Source organism: Pteropus medius, unplaced genomic scaffold (assembly GCF_902729225.1).
Source record: "Pteropus medius unplaced genomic scaffold, Ma_sr-lr_union100, whole genome shotgun sequence".
Lineage (NCBI taxonomy): Eukaryota > Metazoa > Chordata > Mammalia > Chiroptera > Pteropodidae > Pteropus > Pteropus medius.
The window spans coordinates 39,871,529-39,895,991 of NW_024340849.1; the positions used below are offsets into that span (position 1 = coordinate 39,871,529).

A 24,463-nucleotide genomic window follows, 5' to 3' on the forward strand; every position below is an offset into this window, starting at 1 on the left:
TATATAAATCTGCGCAGAGATGCATAAAAGAATGGCCACCAAAAAGTTAAGGGTGTTTAACTTAGGATAGTTAGATTTCAAGAAGAGGAAGAAAAGAAACGAGAGAAGAATAAAAGAAAACATGATGAAAAAAATTAAATAAATTTAAAGTTGTCCTTTCCAAAAGACAAAACAGACCAGATGAGGTGGGAGACAGAACCCTCAAGTGAAAAAGTTCCCAGTCCTCCGATATGGGTAAGAATTATGGTGATAGTGTTATAGTTCCCTGACTACTCCAAGAGATATATACATAAACTTACTATAAGTAGTGCCAATTTAATCAACTTAAAATGCAGGGAATAAATAAGACATTACACTAATTATATCTTCTCTTCACATCGTGACCTCCATACTCAGTGATGACAATTTTAGGCACATCTGCTCTAGAAAAACTAAATTTACAGAATAATAAATGTAAAGAGTGGTTCTAAGACTTTTGTGTCCATAAAAATCACCTGAGAAGATTGTTAAAATGCACATTCCAGGGTCCTACCCCAGAAACTATTCAGCAGGTCGAGACCAATAATCCGCATTTAACAAGCACCCCAGGCGAATAAGGCAGGTGTTGACAGATCACACTGAAAAACAGTGAATTTAGGGATGTCTGACCTCTTTACAAACTGATTAACCAAAGAATTCGAGGAGTGTGGTATACTAGAAAGAACAAAGAATTTTGAAGTCAAAAGATCTAGATTACCTCTCTGACCTAATCCCCCACTCACTCCGTCACTTGCCTCTCCTCTTTAGCTGTGGCATTGGCCTCCTTGTGACCCCCCTCAAAACAGTCAAGAATGTTCTTCCCCTAAACTTCCAACAGTTCAGTCCCTTGGCAGCCCACAGGTCTTCACTCAGGTGTTACTCCTCAGTGACACCTGGTAGAGAATCTCATTCCACTTTCTAATTTCCCTTGCTGTTTCACTGTCCTCTCTAGCACTTCTCACTGTCTAAAATACAACATATTTTACTTATTTGCTTTTGCTTATTGACTCTCATAATGACAGGAATATTTGTTAGTTTTCTTTACTGTAGCATCTAAAGCACCTAGAACAGTATCTGGACAGAGTTCAAGGAGATATCACTTCACCAAGATAAAACAAATGAAGCTTGAGCGATTCAGTGATGGGAGGCAGATATAGCCAATAACTGGAGAGTTTAATATATAGATTGCTGGGCCCTGCCAGAGATCTGATTCAGTCAGTTTGGAGGCCTGAGATTCTGAATTTCTAAAAGAAATCCAGATGATACTGATGTAGCTTTGAGAGCTGTCAAGTGCCTGTTAGTTTTTTAGTGAAAGGCAACCTATTCTACTATATGAGATCAGTTGTAGGCTAAAAGAAAAAGTTTTGTTATATGTATTTGTCAGAGAGTAAGTTGTTCCCCTAATCTCTATGTACCTAAGCTATTTACTCAAATAAATAAAATGATTCTACAATAAGGATGTTTTCACTTAAAAGTTTATTATGGATATTTACTGAAACCTAGTTTTTAATAAAAACATGATATTCAGTTTCTAAGTTATCACTCATAAATAATGTTTCAGGTGTTTTTATGATATGTCTTTGTGCATATGTCTAATTATTTCTAACAAATTTCTAGGAGGGAAATTTCCGAGTCAGAGTTTAGACCAGCATTGTCCAACAGAACCTCCTCCAACGATGGATATGTTCTGCATCTTCACAGACCAATATGGTAGCCACTAGCCACACACAGCTATTGAGTACTTGAAATGTGACTAATACAACTGAGAAACTGAATCTTTAGTTTTATATGTTAATTAATTTAAATTTAAATGGCCACACGTGGCAAGGGACTACTGTACTGAACAGGACAGGTGGAAACATTTAAAGTATTAATAAATGATAACAAATTGCTCTCCAGAACAATTGTAATTTACCTTCACTCTGTAGTGTATAACAACCACTTCTTTATCCCATTGCCAACACTAGATACTATCTATCAATCTACTGAAACTTTATAGTCTGAAAGTTGAAAATGTCTGTGGTTTTCACATAATTTTCTTTATTAACAATGTTGAACAGGTAGTTTCATCTGTCACACTCATTTAAATGCAAATACTCACCCATGTTAGTTAAATGAGAGGTTGGAAATTAACTGGCTTCAGATTTGTTTTGTTGAATCCGTACCTTTTCTTTTAAATTTATTGCTGACATTCAAATTCATATAAAAACACAAATTTCAGTCTACAGCCATGCTACCCCGAACAAGCCCGACCCTGTTTGATCTTGGAAGCTAAGCAGGGTCGGGCCTGGTTAGTACTTGGATGGGAGACCACCTAGGAAGATCAGGTGCTGTAGGTGTAAAAATAAAAAATAAGGGATTTTAAACTGACAAGGTCCTTGCAATCTGTGAGGTCAACCAAGGGTTGCCTCACCTAAAAAATTAAATTAAATGAAATTAAAATGTTAAAAAAAATAAAAATAAAAATAAAAATTTCCAGCTCCAAATGAAAAAACAAATGATCTTGCAACAGTGACCCACAGTACCACAGGGCAAAATCAGTGGAGTCTGAGAAATTCTGCCAGCTTCAGATTTTCTTGTTCACCAGAACTTATTTTACAGGGTTCCTGCTTCACTAACTCAGATTACCTGTTTGGCCCCTACAAGCACCTGAATTTACAATTCCTGCTCTGAAATAAATTTTGAGAGATTAAAAGGCAAACAGCATCTAATAATAATAATTACCTTTCCTTTCATATTTAGTATCAAAAGTGCTGTTATGATATTTCTAGACTATTTTATAAGTAACGTTTAACCAACAGAAGAACAGTTTTCTAGTGGTTGACATTTCCTAACCCCTAGAGAAGTGGTTTTAGCATCAGAGGGTTGTTAAAATGGAGATCAGTAGGCCTCAATCCCAGTTTCTGATTAAATAGGTTGGGTTGGGCACCAAGAATTTTCATCTAACCCCAAGCTCCAAGCGTAGCTCCACAATGAGATGAGATTTTTCTCAAGGATATGGACAGTCCTGGAAATGTAGTGATAATGTGTAATTTTGACAACATACTATAAATCTGTACACTCTTTTTTTCCAAAAAATGTCCACATTATTTCACTTTATCGTCACAACAATCCTGTGCAGAAAGAAGATTGATAATTAGAGCAGTAATTGTTCATCTCATTTTACAGAAGAAATGTACAGTGCAGGAGTTAAGAATCACCCCTAAACACACAAGAAGCTAAAAGACCCAGAACAAACAGGTTTCCTAACTCCTAACCTTTGTAATATAGTCAAACGCAGCAATCCAGGACACAACTGGAACTTGCTTCTCCAGACTGGTACCATAAAAGCAGAACCATGCTCAGAACAGAGAAGACCATACAAGATTCAGGTCACAGCAACAAACATTTATCGAGTGCTGATTACATGTTAATCTATGCTAATCATGCCTCTGGTCTCTACTGTAGGGACTGTTAAGACACTCACTGAGCACAGAAAAAAGTTAAAAATAAAATTTGAAACCACAACCTTGAAAAGATAGTGAATTCTCTATAACATAGACAGGATGAAAGCAAATATGCTGAAGAGGTGGCTGTAGGGGTAAATATAGAGCTGGGTAGGAGAGACGAATCACTGTGGGAGCTTCACATCTGGACTTGGAGGAGTTGCTATCACCAGTCAGTCAAGAATGGGAGGGAAGGAAGAGTACACAATAGGGAGCCCTCCTGGGGCTCAGCAGCACAAAGAGCTGCTGTTATCCATGTTGGGTGTGTGTTTGCCAGAAATATCAGGGCTGCTGGAACTCCAGAACTTACAAGGGCATGCTTTTGTGTAGTCTAAATTACCTTGACTATATAAGAACTCAAGTCAGGGGGCATAACTTCATTATCCACTTTTAGCCAAAAGATAACATGATTAGGAATCATGAAACTTTCTCTGATATTTTCCAAGTTTTGAGAAGCATTCCTAGTAAAATCTGCCAAATTGTGATTACAATGACACTAATTATAAATCAGACCTTCAAGAAAAAAAAAGAGTTGCTTTTTCACTCAAAGAGAACTGATATATATATTATTAATTTTAACAGCTGCTTTTCTAAGATTAAAAAGTAATAAAAATTACTAAAGACTTAGAATACAAGATAACTACAATTAATTTGAAAGAACCTACTAAGGAATTTGGTTTTGGGTTGACCTATCCCCATGTCCATCTTACAGTCTAGTTGACAATGACTGAGGTGATGAAGCTTCCACCACTCCATGTAGAAAACTGTAGCAATAGTGCTGAAAAACTTCCTCTCACTTTGTAGAAGACCAAAGAAATACAAATTAAAACAAAGGGATACAATTTTACACTGATCAAATCAGTCACAATAATAAAAAGTTTTAAAATAACATAAGCACACACGTTAATGAAATATAAATTTATATAATCCTTTGAGAAAGTAATTTAGAAATTACCAGAAATTGGGAAATTTCCTAATAAAAATAAGAGCTAACATTCATGTGTTTTCATGTTATTGGTTTTCACCTTAACAATTTTGTAGAGAGCTATTACTATTCCCATTTTACAGATTAGAAAGCTCTGAGAAAACAAGTTACTTGCCCAATATTGCCAATAAGTGATGGAGCTGTTTTGCACCCTGGATTTTTAATTTTAGAGCCCAGACATTTACAATTAAACTATACTGACTGGCTAGGTAAACAATCCTAAGGGATTTTTAAAAGAAGAAGAAAGTTACAATCATGAGGATGATCATTATGTATTTTTTAAATCTCCAAACAGAGGAACGGCTAAGTAAATTATGGTATGATAAACTAATTACAAATAACAGGAAGTAAATTATAAGAGTTTATGAAATATCAAAGTAAAAATGTATCTGTAATATAAGATATCTGTAAAAATATATGTTCAGATGGCAAGACTAAGAAAGCTGGAAAAAATAAAAACTATTCCGTTTTAGAGGAATTTCACTACTTGTACTTAATTTTCTTTTGTTTCTGTCAGTTTTGTCAATCAAGATTTTTCTAAGCACCCTTACAAATCTATTCTAGTTCATATTCCTATCATCCCAATAACAATTCTTAAAACTTCACTATAATTTGTCTTACTCAAAATAATCACATAACACTTTTTATCAGTGATTTTGAAGCTATAAAGTATGAGATCTTAAATCAGTGATTTTTGCAATCACCATTTACAGTGTACTTTTGAAATCCCTTAACTGAGATTATAGTGACTAAAATTAGCTAATTCCTCTAACTGCAATAACCTTGCAAATGACTCCTTAGCTCCCTGTGCCCATCCAGGAATCATTAGCCCAGAGGTTGCAGGTGTTTTAGAGATTAGAAAATTTTCCTACTAAGAACATGATCTCTAAATGAATACTTATAAGTAATTAAAATAGCTATAAGGAATATTTATATTCTAAATACTTTTGAGAATTACTAGCCCCTTGGAAGTAGGTAAATAAACTTTATTACTATTTTATTGAAAAGTTAAGAGTTTGGTAAGAATAATTTCCTTAAAAATGGCACCATGAACTGTGAAGAAAATTCACTCTACTTAGCCTTACAAGGTGATGCATAGAGATCCATTCAGCCCAGGGTTTGGCCTCTCTCAGTAACACGAACATTTTGTGAGAAAGTAGCTGTTCTCCAAGATATCAATCTCGTAAGAGCAGGAATGTAGTTTAAACATTTCTAACTTCCTCTTTATGAAACTACCATTCAGGAATTTATTTTGTCACTCCACTGTCTCAAACCCACAGGTCTAACTCGGTTATCCTTAGCCTATCTTAGAACACCTATAGAAACTACTATTTTAATCACAGAATTCTGGAGTTAGAAGGACCCTTAAAAGCCCAGTAGTTCAATTCTTTCATCTGAGGAGGAAACAAAAGCATTTCTAAGAAAGCAACTTCATTTAGCTAGAGCATATCCAGGCCTGGAACTAAGAGATGTGAACAAATGTCTTAAACTTGGCCTTCATATTCCAGCCTTACCATTAAAATTTTTATGTTGTCATGTTAGAAGAAGTATACATATGTCATTTTAATGTCTTTAGATATACACTGCACTTGACAGATTAACTATGGCTCTCATTCTCTACTTCATAAAGAGTTCTAAAATGGAGGATAAATTCAACAAAGATTATAAAAACCAAGTGTACAGACACTGGCGATGGGGGAGGGGGAATAATAGTTTAATAGTTCTGCTTTCTACTAAATACTTGTTCTAAGATTTTTAGCACTCTAATTGATTTTCAAATGTAATAAATGTCTGCCTTAGGCCAAATAAAAGGTTGTAATGTCATCGTGAATGGATATCAAATTAACAGCCATCACCACTGATATATAGTTCATTCTTCTATTCAGTTCCTTTCTTCTTTCATTTCCACAGTAATTCTATTTTAATAAAAGGGATATATAAGAAATTGACAACATTGTTTGCCTCTGAGGAGGGGGACTAGGGCATTGGGAGTATGAGGTGGGCTTACTTTACACAATTTGAAAATTCTACCCTATGCATATTACTGTTCAATATACATTAGTGAAAAAATTCCCTTTAAACACATCCCTACTTGTGTATAATTCTATTACTAAATATCTTCATTAATACAATTATTTTTAATTTTTTTTTTCTTTTAAATAAGTCTTCAGTATTCCAGTTTGTAAAACCACACAAATATTCCGAAAGAAAAAGAACCAATACAGTCACAAAATTCGAAGCAGAATTTCAGGATATAAAGTATAAGAAAATATAGAGTAATGAGAGGTTTTTATGGGGCCCTTTAATTCAAAACCTTCCTGTGGAAAAGCTCTTCCCCACATTTAAATGGTTATGTTTTAAAAAGAGATTTAACCAGGATTTCCCCGTCTCAAAGGGGAAGGAGACTCTAAAGGTGTGAAAAAATGGAAATTAAAATTTGGTTTCTATCTTCTTAGCTGGACAGAGGGCCAGCATAGGACCTTGTAACAGTCACGGCCATAAAGGAAAGGAGCATGACTGAGAGTTTCTCCAGGATGCGTCCGCCTCAGATGGAGGCAGCAGCTGTTCCCGGGCACATGAACGGTGTTCTGGACCTTACATGGACTCAATTAAACTGAGAAACCCCACGAACGCAATCTATACAGATGATTTCTTTTAATGGAGCTCGGAAGAGAGGCTGAGGGCATTGATTGACTTTAGCAAACCGCTTCATCATCACAACCTCGCCCAGCCAGGGCACACACCTCACTCACCTCGCTGTCTACTTTGTCAGGGTCAGCTGTCAACACAACCCTTTGTGTCTCAGTCAGAATAAGAGTGTCCCTCAGCCACTCACCGAAATATGGGAATGACGGCCGAAGCCACGCGAGTGCGCTCGTGAAGAAGTGACATTTGGTGTGGAGGAAAGAAACCCAGGGACGCTGAGCAAACGCCCAGCCACCACTTGAAGCTCTCGACTTTCTCCAGCTGAGCTCTCTCCATTCCGTCGGAGTCACCTCCGCGCCTCCTTACCTGTGCCCAGTCGCCCCCACTCGCTCGCTACCCCTCCGCCCCCAAAAGACCGGTCGGTGCCGCGCCGCCCGCCGCCTCCGCGCTCCCGCGCGCCGCAGCCTCCTTCACCCCACGCTCGGGCTTCCGCGCTCCCGCCACAAAGGCGGTGAGGAGAGCTCGGGGTGACAGGCCTTCGGCCTCCGAGCGCCGACCGCACGGGCTGGGTCCCCTCAGGGGGCTGACGCGAGGCAGTGCGGAGAACGGGTTCGGATCTGGGCTGGCACCGGCGCCGGCCCTCGCCACACAAACACGCTGGCGCTCCCATCCCCGCTCCGCCTTCCTTGCTCTCCAGAAAAAGTCCGCCGCAGCGCTTCCCGGCGCAGGCAGGGTGTCCACAGCCCGCCAAAGGGGAGCTCCTGCCGGGCAGAGGCGTGCGCTCGCGCCCGGCTCGCGACCTCTCACCTCCCCGCCTCCCCGCGCTCGCGCTCCAGAGTCCCGCAGCCGCTCACCTGGCCCTGGCGTGGCGTGAGGGCAGGACCAGGGGGTGGCCCTCGCCTTGGCCGGGGCTCGTCTCCCCACCCCCAGTCAGGGTCCCAGTGCTGCGCTCCGCTCGCTCGGGCCGCCCTCCTCCGAGGTGCTAGCGCCGCCGGTGGCTGGCGTCTCTCTGGCAGGCGCGTTGGCCGCGCGCTCAGTTCCCCGGGGCGGAGCGAGGCGGCGGCCGCCGCGGCCGGAGGCGGATTCCTCAGGTGCTGCCCCTCCCGTTTCCCCAGAATCTCCGCGTACCCCCGCACCCCTTCTTTCCCCCCGCGCCCCGCGCCTGGCCTCTCGGCCTCCTGCAGCCTCCGCGAGTGGCCTTTGGGGCTCCCTTCCCCACCTTGACTGTCGTGGGCGCACATTGTCCTACCCACCCTCTCCCAGGACACCCCCCACCCATAGAGTGGCGCCTTCAGTCCACTGTTTTCACGCCTCCATTTCCAAACTCCCTGGCACAAATGATGGGTGTGGCCACTGTGGGGTGTAGAGGGTGGTGCTGTGGAGGGGGTCTTCTGGATAGAGGATTGCCTCCCAGTGCGGCCGACACGCGCAGCCAAGAAAATTTTTCTCGCAGATTCTGCGTTCATTCAGAGCACTCTCGCTTCATTACGCAATTGCTTTCTGTCCAGAGGACGGCGGCTAAGGACCATAAGCGTGAACTCGGCCTGGGCAACGGTGGGTCAAAACTCCCTGGCCTTTTGCATGAAGAGCGTAGCGCGGGGGCAGGACGCGGACAACACCGAACAACCCCGGAACTCCGGGCCAAAGCCAACTTTTGCTCCTCCTGGATGAGTACGCCCTCCCGCTCGCGGACCCGCCAGGGAGGCTGCCGGCTCTCCATGGTTGTTCGTCTCTAGCCTCCCGGACCAAAAGGGATACTGCGCCCCAAGGGCAGCCACTTCCAGGGGACTCTGCATGTTGAAGGGTGCTGCAGGATCAAACATTCTCGAGTAATGCTGCGGCCCAATAGTGACAGATTTAGCTCCACTTTTCATAGCTGATGGGTTTTGTTATTAGAGCTGTAGCTCCGTTGTTTTAAACTCTCATTGTTGCGGGAGATAGGCAACTAGATTCCTTTACTGGATTGCCCACAATCTAGAAGAAGCATCTCCATGCTGGGTGTGGTGGAAGAGTTTAGGTAAAGAAAAGTTGACGTAATTTTAGTGCCTTTGGGGCTAGTAGAGTTTCAGGTAGCTCAGCATGTTCTTGAAAGTGAGGAAGCTACGCCGGCGCCCAGTCCCCGGTGGGTTGGTTATCATTCTATTGTTACAGTTAAAGTATCTTTGTCAATTATAGTTTAAAGACAGCTTCAGCTAAAATCGGTATCCCATGGTCTCTAAGTACGTTTTGTTTGCTTGTCTTGCCTGTTTTTTAAGAACCAAACTGCTTCCCCCGCCCCTCGCCCCCTTTTCTCTTTTGGTGGAAGGGAATTGACTGCAAGTCTGGCTAGAATCTCCGAAAAATAACTGAAGGCATAGTTTAGTAGTAACTAGCAAAAAGTAGAGACTTGTTTGTGGTTTAGATTGTCTTCATCTTCCCCTGGGACGACATGCTCTACTGCTATTTTTTTTTTTTTTTTTTTAATCGCTTTGTTCCTTTTGGGGATAAGGAGCAGAAATATTTTTTGTTTTGTTTTGTTTGACAATTAAATCCCTATTTCCAGTCTTTAAAAACACACAAACACTTTTATGTGCCACAAGGGCAGGAAACATGGCTTTCTCTGTCGCAACTGAATTCCCAGTTTTGGATCTTGCCCACAATACAGGCTTATTAGTAAATGAAATCAATATGGTTTTTCAATAACTACGACATAGAAAGGTGTAGACGATTAGTAGTACAATTCAACATATAAAAAAGGAATCCATTGTCAGCAAACTCACCACAAGAACTGGACATATATGGTGGAAAGAAGCAGAAACCTAAGATTTCAAGTTCACCTAGTGAATATAAACTAAGCTCACAAGAGGTTAAAGCAGGTGAGAATTTTTTGAAAAATCCAATCCTTCACAAGGTCTGTAGAGTTAGAGAAGGTGTCACCTTCCATTTTAAAGTTAAGGAAACTAGGAACAATGAACAGCCTTAAAACCACAGTTCGGTTTTCTCTCAGTTTAGCTCAAGGACCATTTGTTGAGTGCAAACCTCACTAGACTCTGGAGATGTGAAGGCAGAATTTGGCACAGTTGCTCAAGGACCTTAGACTAATATTACAGGACTCTGGTATTCATTCTTTATTCATCCGACAAATATTTATTGAGCACCTACTGTGAGCCAGATGGTGTAGTGGGAACTGGTGATTCATCAGTAAACAAGACAAGTCCCTAAGAAGGTTAAAAGTTAGTGATGGTAATCTATATTCCAGCATATTGAAAACATTTTGATGTCTCCTTTTTTAGATAATACATTTCCTTGCCCTAAATTTGTGTATATGTCTTGTCTCCCCTTCAGGGTTTACATATCACTCAAAATGCCCAATAGACTTCTGTGATTATAAAATATGATAGGGATAAGAATGAACACTCTGGAGTTAAGCCCCATAGTTTTGAATCCTGACTTCAAGACTTACCTATTATATATCCCTGACCAAGTTACTCGACTCTCATCTGTAGAATTTCATAACAGTACATACCTCAGGGAGTAGCTATGTGAAATTGAGACAATGCATTTTGCCTAGCACACTGTAAAATGTTAAATGCTACCATTGTCTACAAATCCCTCCACTCTTCCCCATAATGATTTCTAAGTGCTTCTCCATAGATACCCTGCATTAGAATCCAAGTTCAGTGGAAAATGTGAGACTCATAGCAGTCAGGGTCCTTATAAATAATAGAATAGTATTATTCTGAGTAGTTATTGTGACTATCCTCTCCTCAGCAATGGGGGAAATTCTATGATTACATCTTTGTTCTGCTTTCAAGGATAAGCATTCTTTTGCATAAATTTCTGTGGCCCTTGGCTCCAACCCTGGAAGGCTCTTCCTTGTTCATTATTCTTCATGGCCACATTTGAAGCGGCACTGGGAAGTAAGCCCTCCTTGGAGACTTCACAGTTTTCACAGCCCATTTCCTGCTGGTATAAGTTTGGGGTCCTGAGAGTTCTTTTACAGTTAAAGGTTTTTAAAGGCCAGGCTTGGGGCTGGTTTGGCCATGAAATCCCTTCAGACACTTAGTAGACTTCATATTTATTTGCTTCCTTTGAGTTTCCTGTGCTGATTGTCACACCCAAAGTTCTTTTCCTGGACTTAGTTTCAGATACTTTATTTCTTTGCTTCCTCACCCTATTCCTTTTTCTCTCAACTTAAGGCTTGAGGTTTGGTGGCTCAGCACCCTGTGCACCATCAACCATTATTTCCTATGAGGCAGGGAGCTACTACTTTCCCCCTAAGCCAATTCACTGGAGGGGAAAACAAACCTCCAACCTACCACATCCATCCACAGACCCACTGTGGGGAATTGAACAGTGGTTTCTCTAATTCAGATAGGATGGCAGTTACCAATATTCAATGATCTAGATCTCCACTTATAAATATGAACAGATAAAAATATCACTACTCATAAAGAGAAAATCCACTATTTGAAAGAAGAGGGCTAAGTTAGAGCAGATATTAATCACTAAAATGGAGTTAATGCAGGAAATAGGAAAAAACTTTTTAAAAATTCTTGTTGATGTTCTTAGTGATATTTAAAAAGTGACAAGGGCAGTTGTCATAAAAACGGAGAAATCTGAGAACCAGAATATCCTTGGAAATTTAAAAACACATGAACATTTAACTTGAAAGACTAGAAGCAGTTAATAAAAAAAGATATTGTTAAAAACTGACTTCACAAATTATAAGACCAAAGAGTCCATCCAGAGTGCAGAGCAAAAAGATAAATAGAAATTATGAAAGGAAGGATAAAAGAAATTTTAAAATAGATCCAAGAGATCCAATTTTTAAACACTGGATGTTTTAGAATAGATATTATATATTAATATAATTATATCAAGTTTATAGTATAGATATTTTTATACTACAAAATGTTGAGAGAAATTAAAGAAAATCTAAATAAATGGAAATACATCTATGTTGTTGGAGTTGATGACTTAACGTTAAAGTGGCAATACTCCCCAAATTGATCAACAGATTCAGTACGATACCTATCAAAATTCCAGCTGCTTTTTTTTCCCCCCTCAGAAATTGACAAACTGACCCTATAATTCATATGGAAATTCTAGGGACTCAGAATAGCCAAAATAACTTATTAAAAAAATAAGAAAGTCAGAAGACTGCACTTCCCAATTTCAAGCCTCATAACAAAGCTACAGTAATCAAGACAGCGTGGTACTAGCATAAAGATAGACATATGGATCAATGGAATAGAATTAAGAGTCCAGAAATAAACCAATGCATCTATAGTCAATTGATTTTTAACATGGGTGTCAAAACAATACAATGGAGAAAGAATTTACTTTTCAAGAAATAGTGCTGGGACAACTAGATACCCACATACAAAAGAATGAGTTTGGACATCCACCTTACAGCAGATACAAAAATTAATTCAAAATGGATCTTAGATATATAGTAGCCCCCCCTTATCTGCAGGATATATGTTCCAAGACTCCTGGTGAATACCAAAACCAGATGAAAACTAAACCTACACTTTACGCCCCCCATTCTCAGTCAGTAAGAGATTAACAGCAACTTATAATTAAATAGAACAATTATAACTATATACTGTAATAAAGGTTATGTGAATGGCTTTGGGGCCATTATTAAGTAAAGTACAGGTTACTTGAACATAAGCACTGTGATACTCTGATAGTCAATCCGATAACTGAGATGGCTACTAAGTGACTAACAGGTGGGGAATGTATACAGCATGCATACGCTGGACAAAGGGATGATTCACATGCCAGGCAGGACAGAGCAGAATAGCTTGAGATTTTATCACACTACTCAGAATGGTGCACAATTTAAATTTTAGAATTGTTTACTTCTGGAATTTTCCATTTAATTTTTTCAGACTTTGGTTGACTACAGGTAACAGAGACCATGGAAAGCAAAATCGTGGATAAGGGAGGAACTACTGTAATAGAGAGCTGAAACAATAAAACTTTTTATAGAGTTGTTTGACACTGGATTAGGCAATGGTTTAACATGACACCAAAAGCACAAGCAACAAAGGTAAAGCTAGATATACTGATTCATGAAATTAAAAACTTTTGTGTATCAAAGGACAGTATCCAAAACATGAAAAGACAACTTACAGTATGGGAGAAAATATTTGTAAGTCATATATCTGATAAGGATTATCCAGAATATATAAAGAACTCTTACAATTCAATAATTAAGACAAATAATCCAAATGAAAAATGGACAAAAGATTCGAATAGTCTTTTCTCCCCTATGGATCAGTGGAATAGAATTGATCCATATGGATCAATGGAATAGAATATATCCGCCCCCAGGATATACAATGGCCAATAATCACACAAAAAGGTGCTCAACATAATTAGTCACTAGGGAAACTGAAGTCAAAACCACAATATACCACTTTACATGCATTAGAATGGCAATTAGCAAAAACAAACAAACAAGCAAAACAGAAAATAACAGGTTACATATAATGAAATATTATCGCTTGAAAAAGGAAGGATATTCTGACACATGCAGCATCTTGGAGGAAGCCTGAAGACATTATGTTAAGTGAAATAAACCAGTCACAAAAGGACAAATACTATATGCTTCCACTCATATGAGGCATCTAGAGTAGTCAAATTTATAGAGACAGAATTGTGGTTGAACTGGAGCCAAAGTGGAAAGAGGGAGGTGATGAGGAGTTATTGTTTAATGGACATGCTTAGGCTTAGGGATAGAATTTTAGTTTGGGAACATGAGAAAAGTTCTGGAGATGGATGGTGGTGATGGTTCACAACAATGTGAATGTATTTAATGTCATGAAATTGTACCCTTAAAATGGTTAAAATGATAATTTTTATGTTATGTATAGTTCACCATATTTTTTTAAAGCTCTAAAAACATTTTAAAAGATATAATAACAAATGTTAGCAAAGACATGGAGAAACTAGAACTATTATACATTGCTGGTAGGAATGTAAATGCAAAATGGTGTATTCACTGTGGAAAACAGTCTGGACTTTCTCAAAAAATTAAACAGAGTTATAATATGACCCAACAATCTCACTCCTAGATATATACTCAAGAGAATTTAAAACATATTCACACAAAAATTTGTATATGAGTGTTCATAGTAGCATTATCCAGAGTAGTCAAAAAGTGGACACAACCCAAATATGCATCAACAGATGACTGGATAAACAAAATGTAGTGCATACATACAACAGACTATTTTTCAGACTTAAAAAGTAAGGAAATTCTGACACATGCTACAATATGGATGAACCTGGAGAAGATTATGTTAACTTGCTTTTAAACTCTTTAGATTATCTTATAATATCCTCTTTAAATGCTTGCATTTTCTTGTAGATAGCTTTAATAGAAAGATCATGAAATCTGTGATTTCTTTGAGATTATACAGAACTAGTTGTTGGAATTTTTTGTTTCTTTCATAGGTTTTCTGAGAAGTCACATTTTTCTTTTTACTTTTTTGCTTATGTTTCTTTCCTCCTTTTCATTTATTTCTTTCCAGATTTTTAAATACACACACATGTTCCATGATGATATTTTCTTGCTATCATTACTTTTGTTTGAAGTTAATTTTGTTTGCTGAAGAATACTGTGGGGTAGAGGGATAAAGAAAGGTCGAGAAAAAAAAAAAAAGATGAATTTCGGCAGCCCCAGGTGTAATTTCAATTTTTTGTCATTGATGCACTCTCATCAAGTTTGATATATCCTTTCCCAATAGGCATGTCCTCTTTTAGTTTTTGACATTCAAGAAAATAGCGTTATGCCCTGCAAAGCTTCTACGCCACAGGCTCTTTCTCCCATGATCTAGCAATCATTTCCCCTCCCCCTTCCATCTTACCTCCGACAGAGGCAAGGTTGTTAATGATAAAAATGACATGATTAACATTACTTCTTCAGCTTCATTTCCCTCAGATATTTTGTGATATGCAATTTGGTTTCTATCAGAATACTCCCAGCTTTTACCGAGACCAATCCACACTCTGATAAAATGATCTTAAACATGTTTTCAAGTCTCTGACACTCTAACCCAGAGCATGAGGCTCCTACTGAATTCTTAAGCACCCTCTTTCTCTTGGTCTCAAGCTTTAACAGCATTTGGCATGTTTCGTAATTTCTGGTTTGGGATTGTGATTTATGGTTAGTGCATATGTCAACCAGGCTAGGCTAAAATGCTGTTTTTTAATCAAACACTAATCTAAGCATTGCTGGGAAGATATTTTGTAGATGTAGTTACCATCTATAGTTTACTTTAAGTAAAGGAGATTAATTATCCTAGATATATGGGTAGGCCTCATCCAATCAATTGAAAGGTCTTAAGAGCAAAACTGAGGTTTTCCTAAAGAAAAAATTCTGCCTCAAGATGGCAATATTAGCTACTTCTAGAGAGTTTCCAGCTTGCTGGTCTACCCTACAGATTTCAAAATTGATGGTCCCTATGATCATATGAGCCAATCCCATGAAATACATATGTGTTGAAAATACCTTTTTTGATTCTGTATCCTGTTTTTTACTTTCTTTATGTCTTTTGATGAGTAAAAGTTCTTAATTTGAACTTGTTTGTTTTTTCAGACTTTTACCTTTTATAGTTTCTATATTTTGTTTAAATTTTTCTCTACTCCAAAGCCTTAAAGACATTTCCTAACATTTTATAAAATGTTTTAATTAATTAATTAATTAACTTATGGTGACATTGGTTAACAAAATTCAATAAATTTCAGCTGTACACCTTAATAGTAAGGCATATATATTTACACTGTGTGTTCACCTTCCATAGTTGGATTTCTTTCTATCACCACATATTTGACCCCCTTTATCCCATCTACCTCATCCCTCCTCCCCCACCCCTACTCTCTGGTAACACTAGTCTATAGACTCATGTCCATGAGTCTCTGTTTGTTTGTCCTGTTCATTTGTTGCTTTTAGGTTTATATCTCACATATAAGTGATATGTGATTTTCAACCTTTTCTGTCTGGCTTATTTCACTTAGCATGATTATCTCGAGGTCCATCCATGTTATCGTAATGGCAGTATTTCATCTCTTCTTACAGCTGAGTAATATTTTCTTGTATATATGTACCACAGCTTCTTTAGCCAATCATCTATCATAGGACACTTCGGTTGCTTCCATGTCTTGGCCACTGTGAATAATGCTGCTATGAACATCAGTGTGCAAATCTTTTCGGATATGGTTTTTCAAGTCTTTGGAGTAAATATGCAGTAGAAGGTTTGCCAAATCATATGGTAGATCAATTCTTAGTTTTTTGAGGAAACTCCATACCGTTTTACATAGCGACTGTACCAATTTGCAGTCCCATCAGCAGTGTATGAGGGTTCTTTTTTCTCTGCATCCTCTCCAACATTTGTTATTACTTGTCCTGTTGATTATAGCTATTCTGACAGGTATGAGATGGTATCTCATTTTGGTTTTGATTTGCAATTCCCTAATAGCTAGCGATGTTGAGCATCTTTTCATATATTTGTTGGCCATTTGTATGTCCTCTAGGGAGAAGTGTCTGTTCAGGTCCTCTGCCTATTTTTTTGATTGGATCATTTGTGTTTTGTTGTTGCATTTATTTTTTCTATTGTTTTTTTTTTGTTTGTTTGTTTGTTTTCAATTTCATTTATTTCTGCTCTAATTTTGATTATTTCTTTCCTTCTGCTGACTTTAGGCTTCATTTGTTTTCCCTTTTCTAGTTTTTTAAGATGAAGCATTAGGTTGTTTATTTGGGCTCATTCTTGTTTTTGGAGATTGGCCTGTAATGATATGAACTTTCCTCTTATGACCGCGTTTGCCATGTCCCAAAAGTTTTAAGATGTTGTACTATTATTATCATTTGTTTCTATGTATCTCTTGATCTCTCTTTTTATAAAATATTTAAAGTTTTTGTTTTCACATTTAAGTTCTTACTCCAGCTGAAACCGACTCTTTAAAAATATGATATGAAGTAGCACTCCAATTTTATATTTTCCATATGGATAATGAATAATCTCAGCACCATTTATTGCACAGTGTTTTTACTTTACTGACATGAATACCCATCTGTCACTTATCATATTTCCATAGATGCACAAATTTGTTCCCAGGTTTTCTACTAGCTTATCATTTTAAACCTAAAATTCTGCCATTGACTTTTCATATGCTCATACACTATTTAAATCCTTTAGATCTGTTTTTTTAAAGATTTTTATTAAAATGTAGCTAACATACATTATTGTATTAGTTTCAGATGTATACCAGTTATTTGATATTTATATACCTAAAGAAGTGATCACCATCGGACACTATATAATGCTATCACAATATTGTTGACTATATTCCCTATGTTGTATATCATATCCCTATGACTTATTTATTTTATAATTAGAAGCTGGAACTTCTTATTCCCCTTCACCTTCTCTCAATTTTTTGATTTTTCAATTACAGTTGACATTCAATATTATTTTATATTAATTTCAGGTGTACAGCTTAGTGGTTAGATATTTATATAATTTACAAAGTGATCCCCATGACTACTTTATTACCCATCTGGCACTATACATAATTATTGCCATATTATTAACTATATTCCCTGTGCTTTACTTTACATCCTCTTGACTTTTGTAACTACCAAATTTTACTTCTTAATCCTTTCATTGTTTTCACCCCACCCCCCTGACCCACCCCACCGGCAACCATCAGCTTGTTCCTTGCATCTATGAGTCTGTTTCTATTTTGTTTATTCTGTTCTTTAGATTCCACATATAAGTGAGATCATACAGTATTTGTCTTTCTCTGTCTAACTTATTTTACTTAGCATAATACCTTCCAGGTCCATCTATGTTGTCGCAAATGGCAAGATTTCATTCTTTTTATGGCCTAGTAATATTCCATTGTATATATGTACCACACCTTTATCCAATCATCCGTTGATGGGCACTTAGGTTACTTCCCCATTTTGGCTATTGTAAATAGTGCTGCAATGAATGTAAGGGTGCATATATCTTTTTGAATTAGTGTTTTGGATTTCTTTGTATAAATACCCAGAAGTGGAATTGCTGGGTATTATGGTAGTTCTATTTTTAATTTTTGAGGAAACTCCATACTGTTTTCCATAGTGGTTGCACCAATTTGCAATCCCACCAACAATGCACAAGGGTTTGTTCCCTTGTTTGTTGATTTATTAGGTCTGTCTTGTGTCAGCAATTAACAAAGAATTGCCATATCCAGTAGTCTTTTCTTAGTTCCATTCTTTTGAACTTCAAGGCAATATTTAACAAATACCACTATTACTTCCCACTAACACTGTCCCCTACTTTAACTTTTATTGCTCTGTATTTCTTGGTTCTCTTTTTACTTTTCCTTATCTGGCTCTTTGATAACTCCCTTGAAATTTTATCTCTCTATATATTTCTTTGACAATTTCAAGCACTTTCATATTTTCAATTTTCACCTCTTTTCTAATTCATCCATTCTCTTCAGAGGGAGGTCCACACTTCTAATTGATGGTTAAATATTTCCACATGCTTGGCCTTTTCTTAACTTAACATTGGACATTGAACTCAAGATGTCAAAAGTTGACTTTGTCCCTCTCCTCAAGCCTACATCTCTTGATTACACATATTTTTTACTGACATTATGATATTCCCTGTCAAATTAGGTTCAAAAGTCAGAATTGTAAGTTAGATTCTTCACTTCCTTTGTCTACCACCTTCAACCAGTGGGTAAATACTACATATTCTTCCTCAGCCATGTTTGTCCAAAGAAATCCTTACTTTTTGAACTCTCGCCCTCTAGTTTAGAACTATGAAGGAAACCTTCTAGAAGTCCACTGAGATGACTATCATTCAATTCTGAGGACATTTTAAATAGATCATTAAAAATATAGGAGAGGTTGTGGGGAAAACGGAACCCTTATACACTGCTGGTGGGAATGTAAATCGGTACAGCCCCTATGGAAAACAGTATGGAGGTTCCTCAAAAAAACAATAGAATTACCATATTACTCAGCAATCCCTCTTCCGGGTATTTACCCAAAAAACTTGAAAACATCTATCCACAAAGATATATGCACCCTGATGTTCACAGCAGCATTGTTCACAGTTACCAAGACATGGAAACAACCAGTGTCCATCAATAGATGATTGGATAAAGATGTGGTACATATATACAATGGAATATTACTCAGCCACAAGAAAAGATGAAACACTGCCATTTGCCACAACATGGATAGATCTTGAGATTATCAGGCTAAGCGAAATTAAATCAGACAGAAAAAGTTGAGAACCATAAGATTTCACTCATATGTGGGATATAAAACTAAAAGTAACAAACATGACAAACAAACAGAGACTCATGGACACAGACAGTGGATTAGTGGTTACCAGATGGAAGCAGGGAGGGGAAAGGTAGATAGGGTAAGTGGGGGCTCAAGTATTTGGTGGCAGAAAGAAATTTAACTTTGGGTAGTGAACACACAATGCAATACACATATGACGTATTAAATTGTACACTTGAAACCTATATAATTTTATTAACCAATGTCACTCCCATAAATTTAATAAAAAAATACAGAAACTAGATGGAAGCTAATATTCTACCCTGATGGGACTTAAAAAAGAAACTGCTTTATGTATTACTAATAAATAAGTTTTGAATCAGTCTATTTCTCTCCACCCCTCTGTACCCATCCCAGTCTAACAGTCAGTAGTCATCATTTTCCTAGACTACTTCATTAGGTGCTTGGCTAGCTCTGCAACCACTCAGGTTTGCCTGCAACCCAGTTTTTCCCCCACAGTAATCAGAGTGGTCTTTAAAAATAAAAATCTGATCATATCCCTCCTCTGTTTAAAAGTTATATATGGTAATTTTTATGTAGTGCTCATAATATGCCAGGCATTCTTCTAAGCTATTTACATGTTTAATTTAATTATTAAAACTTTCTGTGGTAAGTACTATTATTATCTTCATTTTACAGAAAGAGAATCTAAGGAACAGACAGGTTAAGTGATTTTTTTCCTGATCCCCCTGTTAATGTGATGTAGCCAAAATATGTGCACTTGGCCGTCTGTCACCAGAGTCTACCCTCTCTAAGAACATTTCAAGGGCTTCTCGTTATCCTTAAGAAAAGGTGCAAAATTAGCCTGATGATATCTTACGGCATCTATGCTAAAGGAGAGGAGATTTAATGATCTACTTTCAGGAATAAAAATCACAGAAGAAGGTTATTATAGATTGAATTCTGTCCTCCCAAAATTCATTTGTTGAAGTCTTTACCTCCAGTACCTCAGAATGTGACATTTGAAAATAGAGTCATTTCAGATATAATTAGTTAAGATGAGGTCAGACTGGAGTAGGACAGTGCACTAATTTGATATGACTGAAGTTTTCATAAAAATGGAAATTAGAACAGATATGCACACAGGTAGAACACCATGTGAAGATAAAGGCAGAGACTGGGAAATATATCTGTAAGACAAAGAATACCAAAAATTTCTAGCAAGCCACCAGAAGCCACGATAGAGGTATGGAACAGATTTTCTCTAACATCCCTCAGAAAGAACCAGTGCTGCTGACATCTTGGATTTCCAGCCTCCAGAACTGTGGGATGATAAATTCCTGTTATTTAAGCCACCCAATTTGTGGTACTTTGTTATGGCAGCCTGAGTAAGCTAACACAGAGGTTTCTCAAGAGGCTTTATATCCATGACCATCTCATGCATGGGGTCATAATTAAGACTGTTAAAGACTTTAAGGAATTTTTTTGCCAGTACAATGTTTTTATTGAGGTATAATTGATATACAACATTATATTAGCTTCAGGTATACAGCATAATGATTCAATATTTATATATATAGTGAAATGATCACCGCAATAAGTCTGGTTAACAACCTTTACCATACATAATTACCGAATTTTTTTTCATGATGAAAACTTTTAAGATCTACTCTCTTAGAAATCTTAACTACGGTTTCCATGACTTATTGATTTTATAACTGTAAATTTGTACCTTTTGACTCCCTTCACCCCTTTTGCCCACCCCCATCCCCTGCCTTTTGCTACCACCAATCTAGTCTCTGTATCTATGAATTTGGGTTTTTTTTCCAATTCTACATATAAGTGAATCATACAGTATATGTCTTTCTCTGTCTGATTTATTTCACTTTGTATAATGCCCTTAAAGTCCATTCATATTGTCACCAATGGAAAGATTTCATTCTTTTTTATGGTTGGATAATACTCCATTGCATACACACACACATCACATTTTCTCTATTCATTCATCAATAGACACAGGTTGTTTCTGTATCTTGGCTATTATAAATAATGCTTCAATGAACACAGGGGTGTATATATCTTTATACAAAGTCAGTGTTTTCATTTTCTTTGGATAAAGAAATTGCTGGGTCATATGGTAGTTCTACTTTTAATCTTTTAAGGAACTTCCATACTTTTTCCATAGCAACTACACCAATTTACATAGCCATCAATAGCAGTGCGCGAGGATTTTTTTCTCCATATCCTCACCAACATTTGTTGTCTCTTATCTTTTTGATAATAGCCATTCTAACAGATGGAGGTGATACTCATTGTGGTTCTGATTTTCATTTTCCTGATGATTAGCAATATTGAACATCTTGTCATGTACCTGTTGGTCATCTCTGTCTTCTTTGGGAAAATATCTGTTGAAACCTCTGCCCATTTTTAAATTGGATTATTTGGGAGTTTTTTGCTATTAAATTGTGTGAGCACTCTATATATTTTGGATATTAGAAATTTCTTAATTTTGTAGCTTTTCTATGTTTATTAGATTCTTTAGTGATTAATGGTAAACTCACAAAACACAAGGACCAGGTATTTTGCTTTTGGGTATTTGAGGAAGAAGGAATTTATGAAAACCATGCTTCTCACTAGCAGCCAGTCTTATGAAAAAAATCAACAAAAAAGGATGCAACAACAATAGCAATATAGAAAAAGAAAGATAAGAAGGCTGGACCTGGGGTCTGCAAACAATAAAAATAAAATATGAAAGGAGAGGGTAGGGAGCTGCTTGGGCCTAAGAGCCTAGAAGCCTCTGGTTTTCAACACCTTTAACTTCTCTTGTCCAGAGAATAGTAGCAATCTTTAAGTGGGCCTCTTGTATTTCCTGTCTTTGCTCCTGACACTTCTTTAGCTCAAATGTTTATACCTCTTCTTCAGCTACCAGAGCTGGGTCCAAGGGTGAGGCAAACAAAGTCTCTGGGGTGCAAAATGTAAGGAGCAATCATCATCCAGTGCCAACCCTGCATTTCCGCCACCCTGAGAGTGAGGGCCTCTGTAAATTTTGCACTGCAGGTGCCTGTTGAGCATGACAAGGCTTTTCACCCTTCAGTGCTCATCTACTCTCTCTCAATAGCCCCATTCAAAAGTAACTGTCTTATGTGCTGCCATAACACTCTGCTCATTTTTCTATTAACTAAAGGGTTCATATCACTCCATGTCAGAATCTGGATTTAGCCTTGATTTAGCTTATTCTTTCACACCCACATTCAATATATCAAGAAGTTTTCTTGACTCTGCCTTAATAATATGCCCAAGTCTAACTACTTCTCACTCCTGCATGTTACCACCTTGTTCTGAGACCCAGTTTTCACTCACTTGCCTCCCGTCTCAATACCACCCTCATGCCTGCCCCAGTCAGTACTCCATAAAGTAGTCAAGGGAATCACCTTTTAAAATTTGAGACTTATCACATCACTCCTCTCTCGAAATCCCCAGATGGTTCCCCTGTGATCCTCAGAATAAAAGCCAATCTCCTTGGTAGGACCAAAGCCTATCTCTCCAACCTGATTTCTGACCAAGTTCTCCTTTTCTCCCTCAGCTCTAATTACATCCTCCAGTCACACTCATTATCCTCCCTAGTGTGCCTCAAGCCCAATCCTGCTTCAGGGTCTTTGCTATTTCCGTTAACTCCACCTGAACATCTGTTCACTCAGAAAGTAGCACACTTTATCTCTTAATCTTTTTCGGTTCTCTGCTTAAACAACTCTTTCTCAGAGAGAATATCTAAAATAGCACCCTCATCACTGCTTTACATTGCTTTCTTTAATGTGCTTCAAGGTACTTATTACTATCTGTATCTCTATTTTATTATTCATTTATTTGCATATTATCTGTCTTCTCTACTAGAATGTGTGCTACATGAGGGCAAAATCTTTTGCCTGTTTCTTTCCATGCTTTATCTTCACCTAGGACTGTGACTGGCATAAAGAAGAAACAAAATAAACATTGGATGGATGTATGGATGGATGGATGGATGGATGGATATGATGGATGGATGGATGGATGGATGCAATTGGATGGATGGATGGATGATGGATGGATCAATGAGTTCTGCTCAGTTTTATAGCTCTTTTATACCATTGTTTTATCCATTACAAGTATTTGTGATAACAGTCAAGATTTCACTCTTCTCTGAATTCCCAAAGCATCTAGCATTGTGCTTTACATTTCATACATACTCAGTTAGTGTTTGTTAAATTGAATCAAATCTACTTCTTTATAACTTTTTCTCCCTTACTCTCATGGACCATACATAATTCTCCAAGATTAAGCCAGTTTAAAATACAGGTGTTATCATGTCTATCCCCTACTGAAAATCCTCCAAGGGATTTTTTGACTAAGTTTTTTATGAAACTATTATTTTGAGAAATCTTTTTATTTATGATATACAGATAGATTGCATACATGCTACTTAATTCTCACAATTACCCTATAAGACAAGTAAAACTACACTTGACAGATGAGGAAATAGCCTCAGAGAGATTCAATACTTTTTCCAGGATCAGTTACCTAATAATTGTCTGATCTATCTGATTCCAAGAATGCAGCTGTTTACACTACACTTTGCTATTATTTCCTTGGTTTTCAAAGTATTCCACAATATGGTTCCTATCTATCTTTTCAATATTATTCCCCTCTTATAGCTAGAAACTGCTATTAAATCTTAGACACATATTTTTCCTATGAAGCCATGTAAAATAGTGAAAAATGAGAAGTGAGCAGTCAGTCAATAACAGGGCAATAATTTAAAAGAAAAATCATATTTCACCCCAAAGACTATCCATGAAAGTAATATCTATAAGATTACTTTGAAATTCATCAAAAATAAGATGGATTGATGGATGGATAAATACATACATGACAGAGCATGCATAGTAAAATGTTAACTACATCTAATAATCTAAGTGATGAGAATATGGGTATTCATAGTAAAATATTTTCAACTCTTCTTATGCTTCAAATTTTCCATAATAAAATCTTTTAAAAATTTGTTTAAAGTAGGGG

At 37.5% G+C, this 24,463-nt stretch overlaps 2 protein-coding genes and 1 pseudogene across 6 annotated transcripts in view; 2 read left to right on the forward strand and 1 right to left on the reverse strand.

Moving 5' to 3' along the window:
* GREB1L (GREB1 like retinoic acid receptor coactivator) overlaps positions 1-8,110 on the reverse strand; it is a 224,638-nt gene extending 216,528 nt beyond the window's left edge. For 3 of the 5 annotated variants that reach the window (XM_039844890.1, XM_039844884.1, XM_039844866.1), the window contains exon 1: positions 7,989-8,075. The gene's annotated coding sequence lies outside the window, so the exon portion shown is untranslated. Of the gene's footprint in view, positions 1-7,988 lie in introns of all 5 variants that reach the window. The other 2 variants (XM_039844894.1, XM_039844875.1) reach the window with 1 other exon arrangement.
* Positions 2,239-2,357, forward strand: LOC120590306 (uncharacterized; annotated as a pseudogene).
* LOC120589258 (translation initiation factor IF-2-like) lies at positions 7,337-11,062 on the forward strand. Its single transcript, XM_039846802.1, has 4 exons — positions 7,337-7,357; positions 7,481-7,645; positions 7,714-8,225; positions 8,643-11,062. Exons 1-4 carry the CDS (start codon positions 7,337-7,339, stop codon positions 8,803-8,805), a joined length of 861 nt encoding a protein of 286 aa, XP_039702736.1. The 3' UTR covers positions 8,806-11,062.
* The last annotated feature ends 13,401 nt before the right edge of the window (positions 11,063-24,463 follow it).

What these genes read in the sequence shown, in the direction of transcription:
- LOC120589258 (XM_039846802.1), top strand. Translation starts at nt 7,337, where the DNA reads ATGACGGCCGAAGCCACGCGA. An exon ending in GCGCTCCCGCCACAAAGGCG is followed by an intron (nt 7,646 to 7,713) that starts GTGAGGAGAGCT and finishes GGGTCCCCTCAG; the next exon opens with GGGGCTGACGCGAGGCAGTG. An exon ending in GCCGGAGGCGGATTCCTCAG is followed by an intron (nt 8,226 to 8,642) that starts GTGCTGCCCCTC and finishes CTTTCTGTCCAG; the next exon opens with AGGACGGCGGCTAAGGACCA.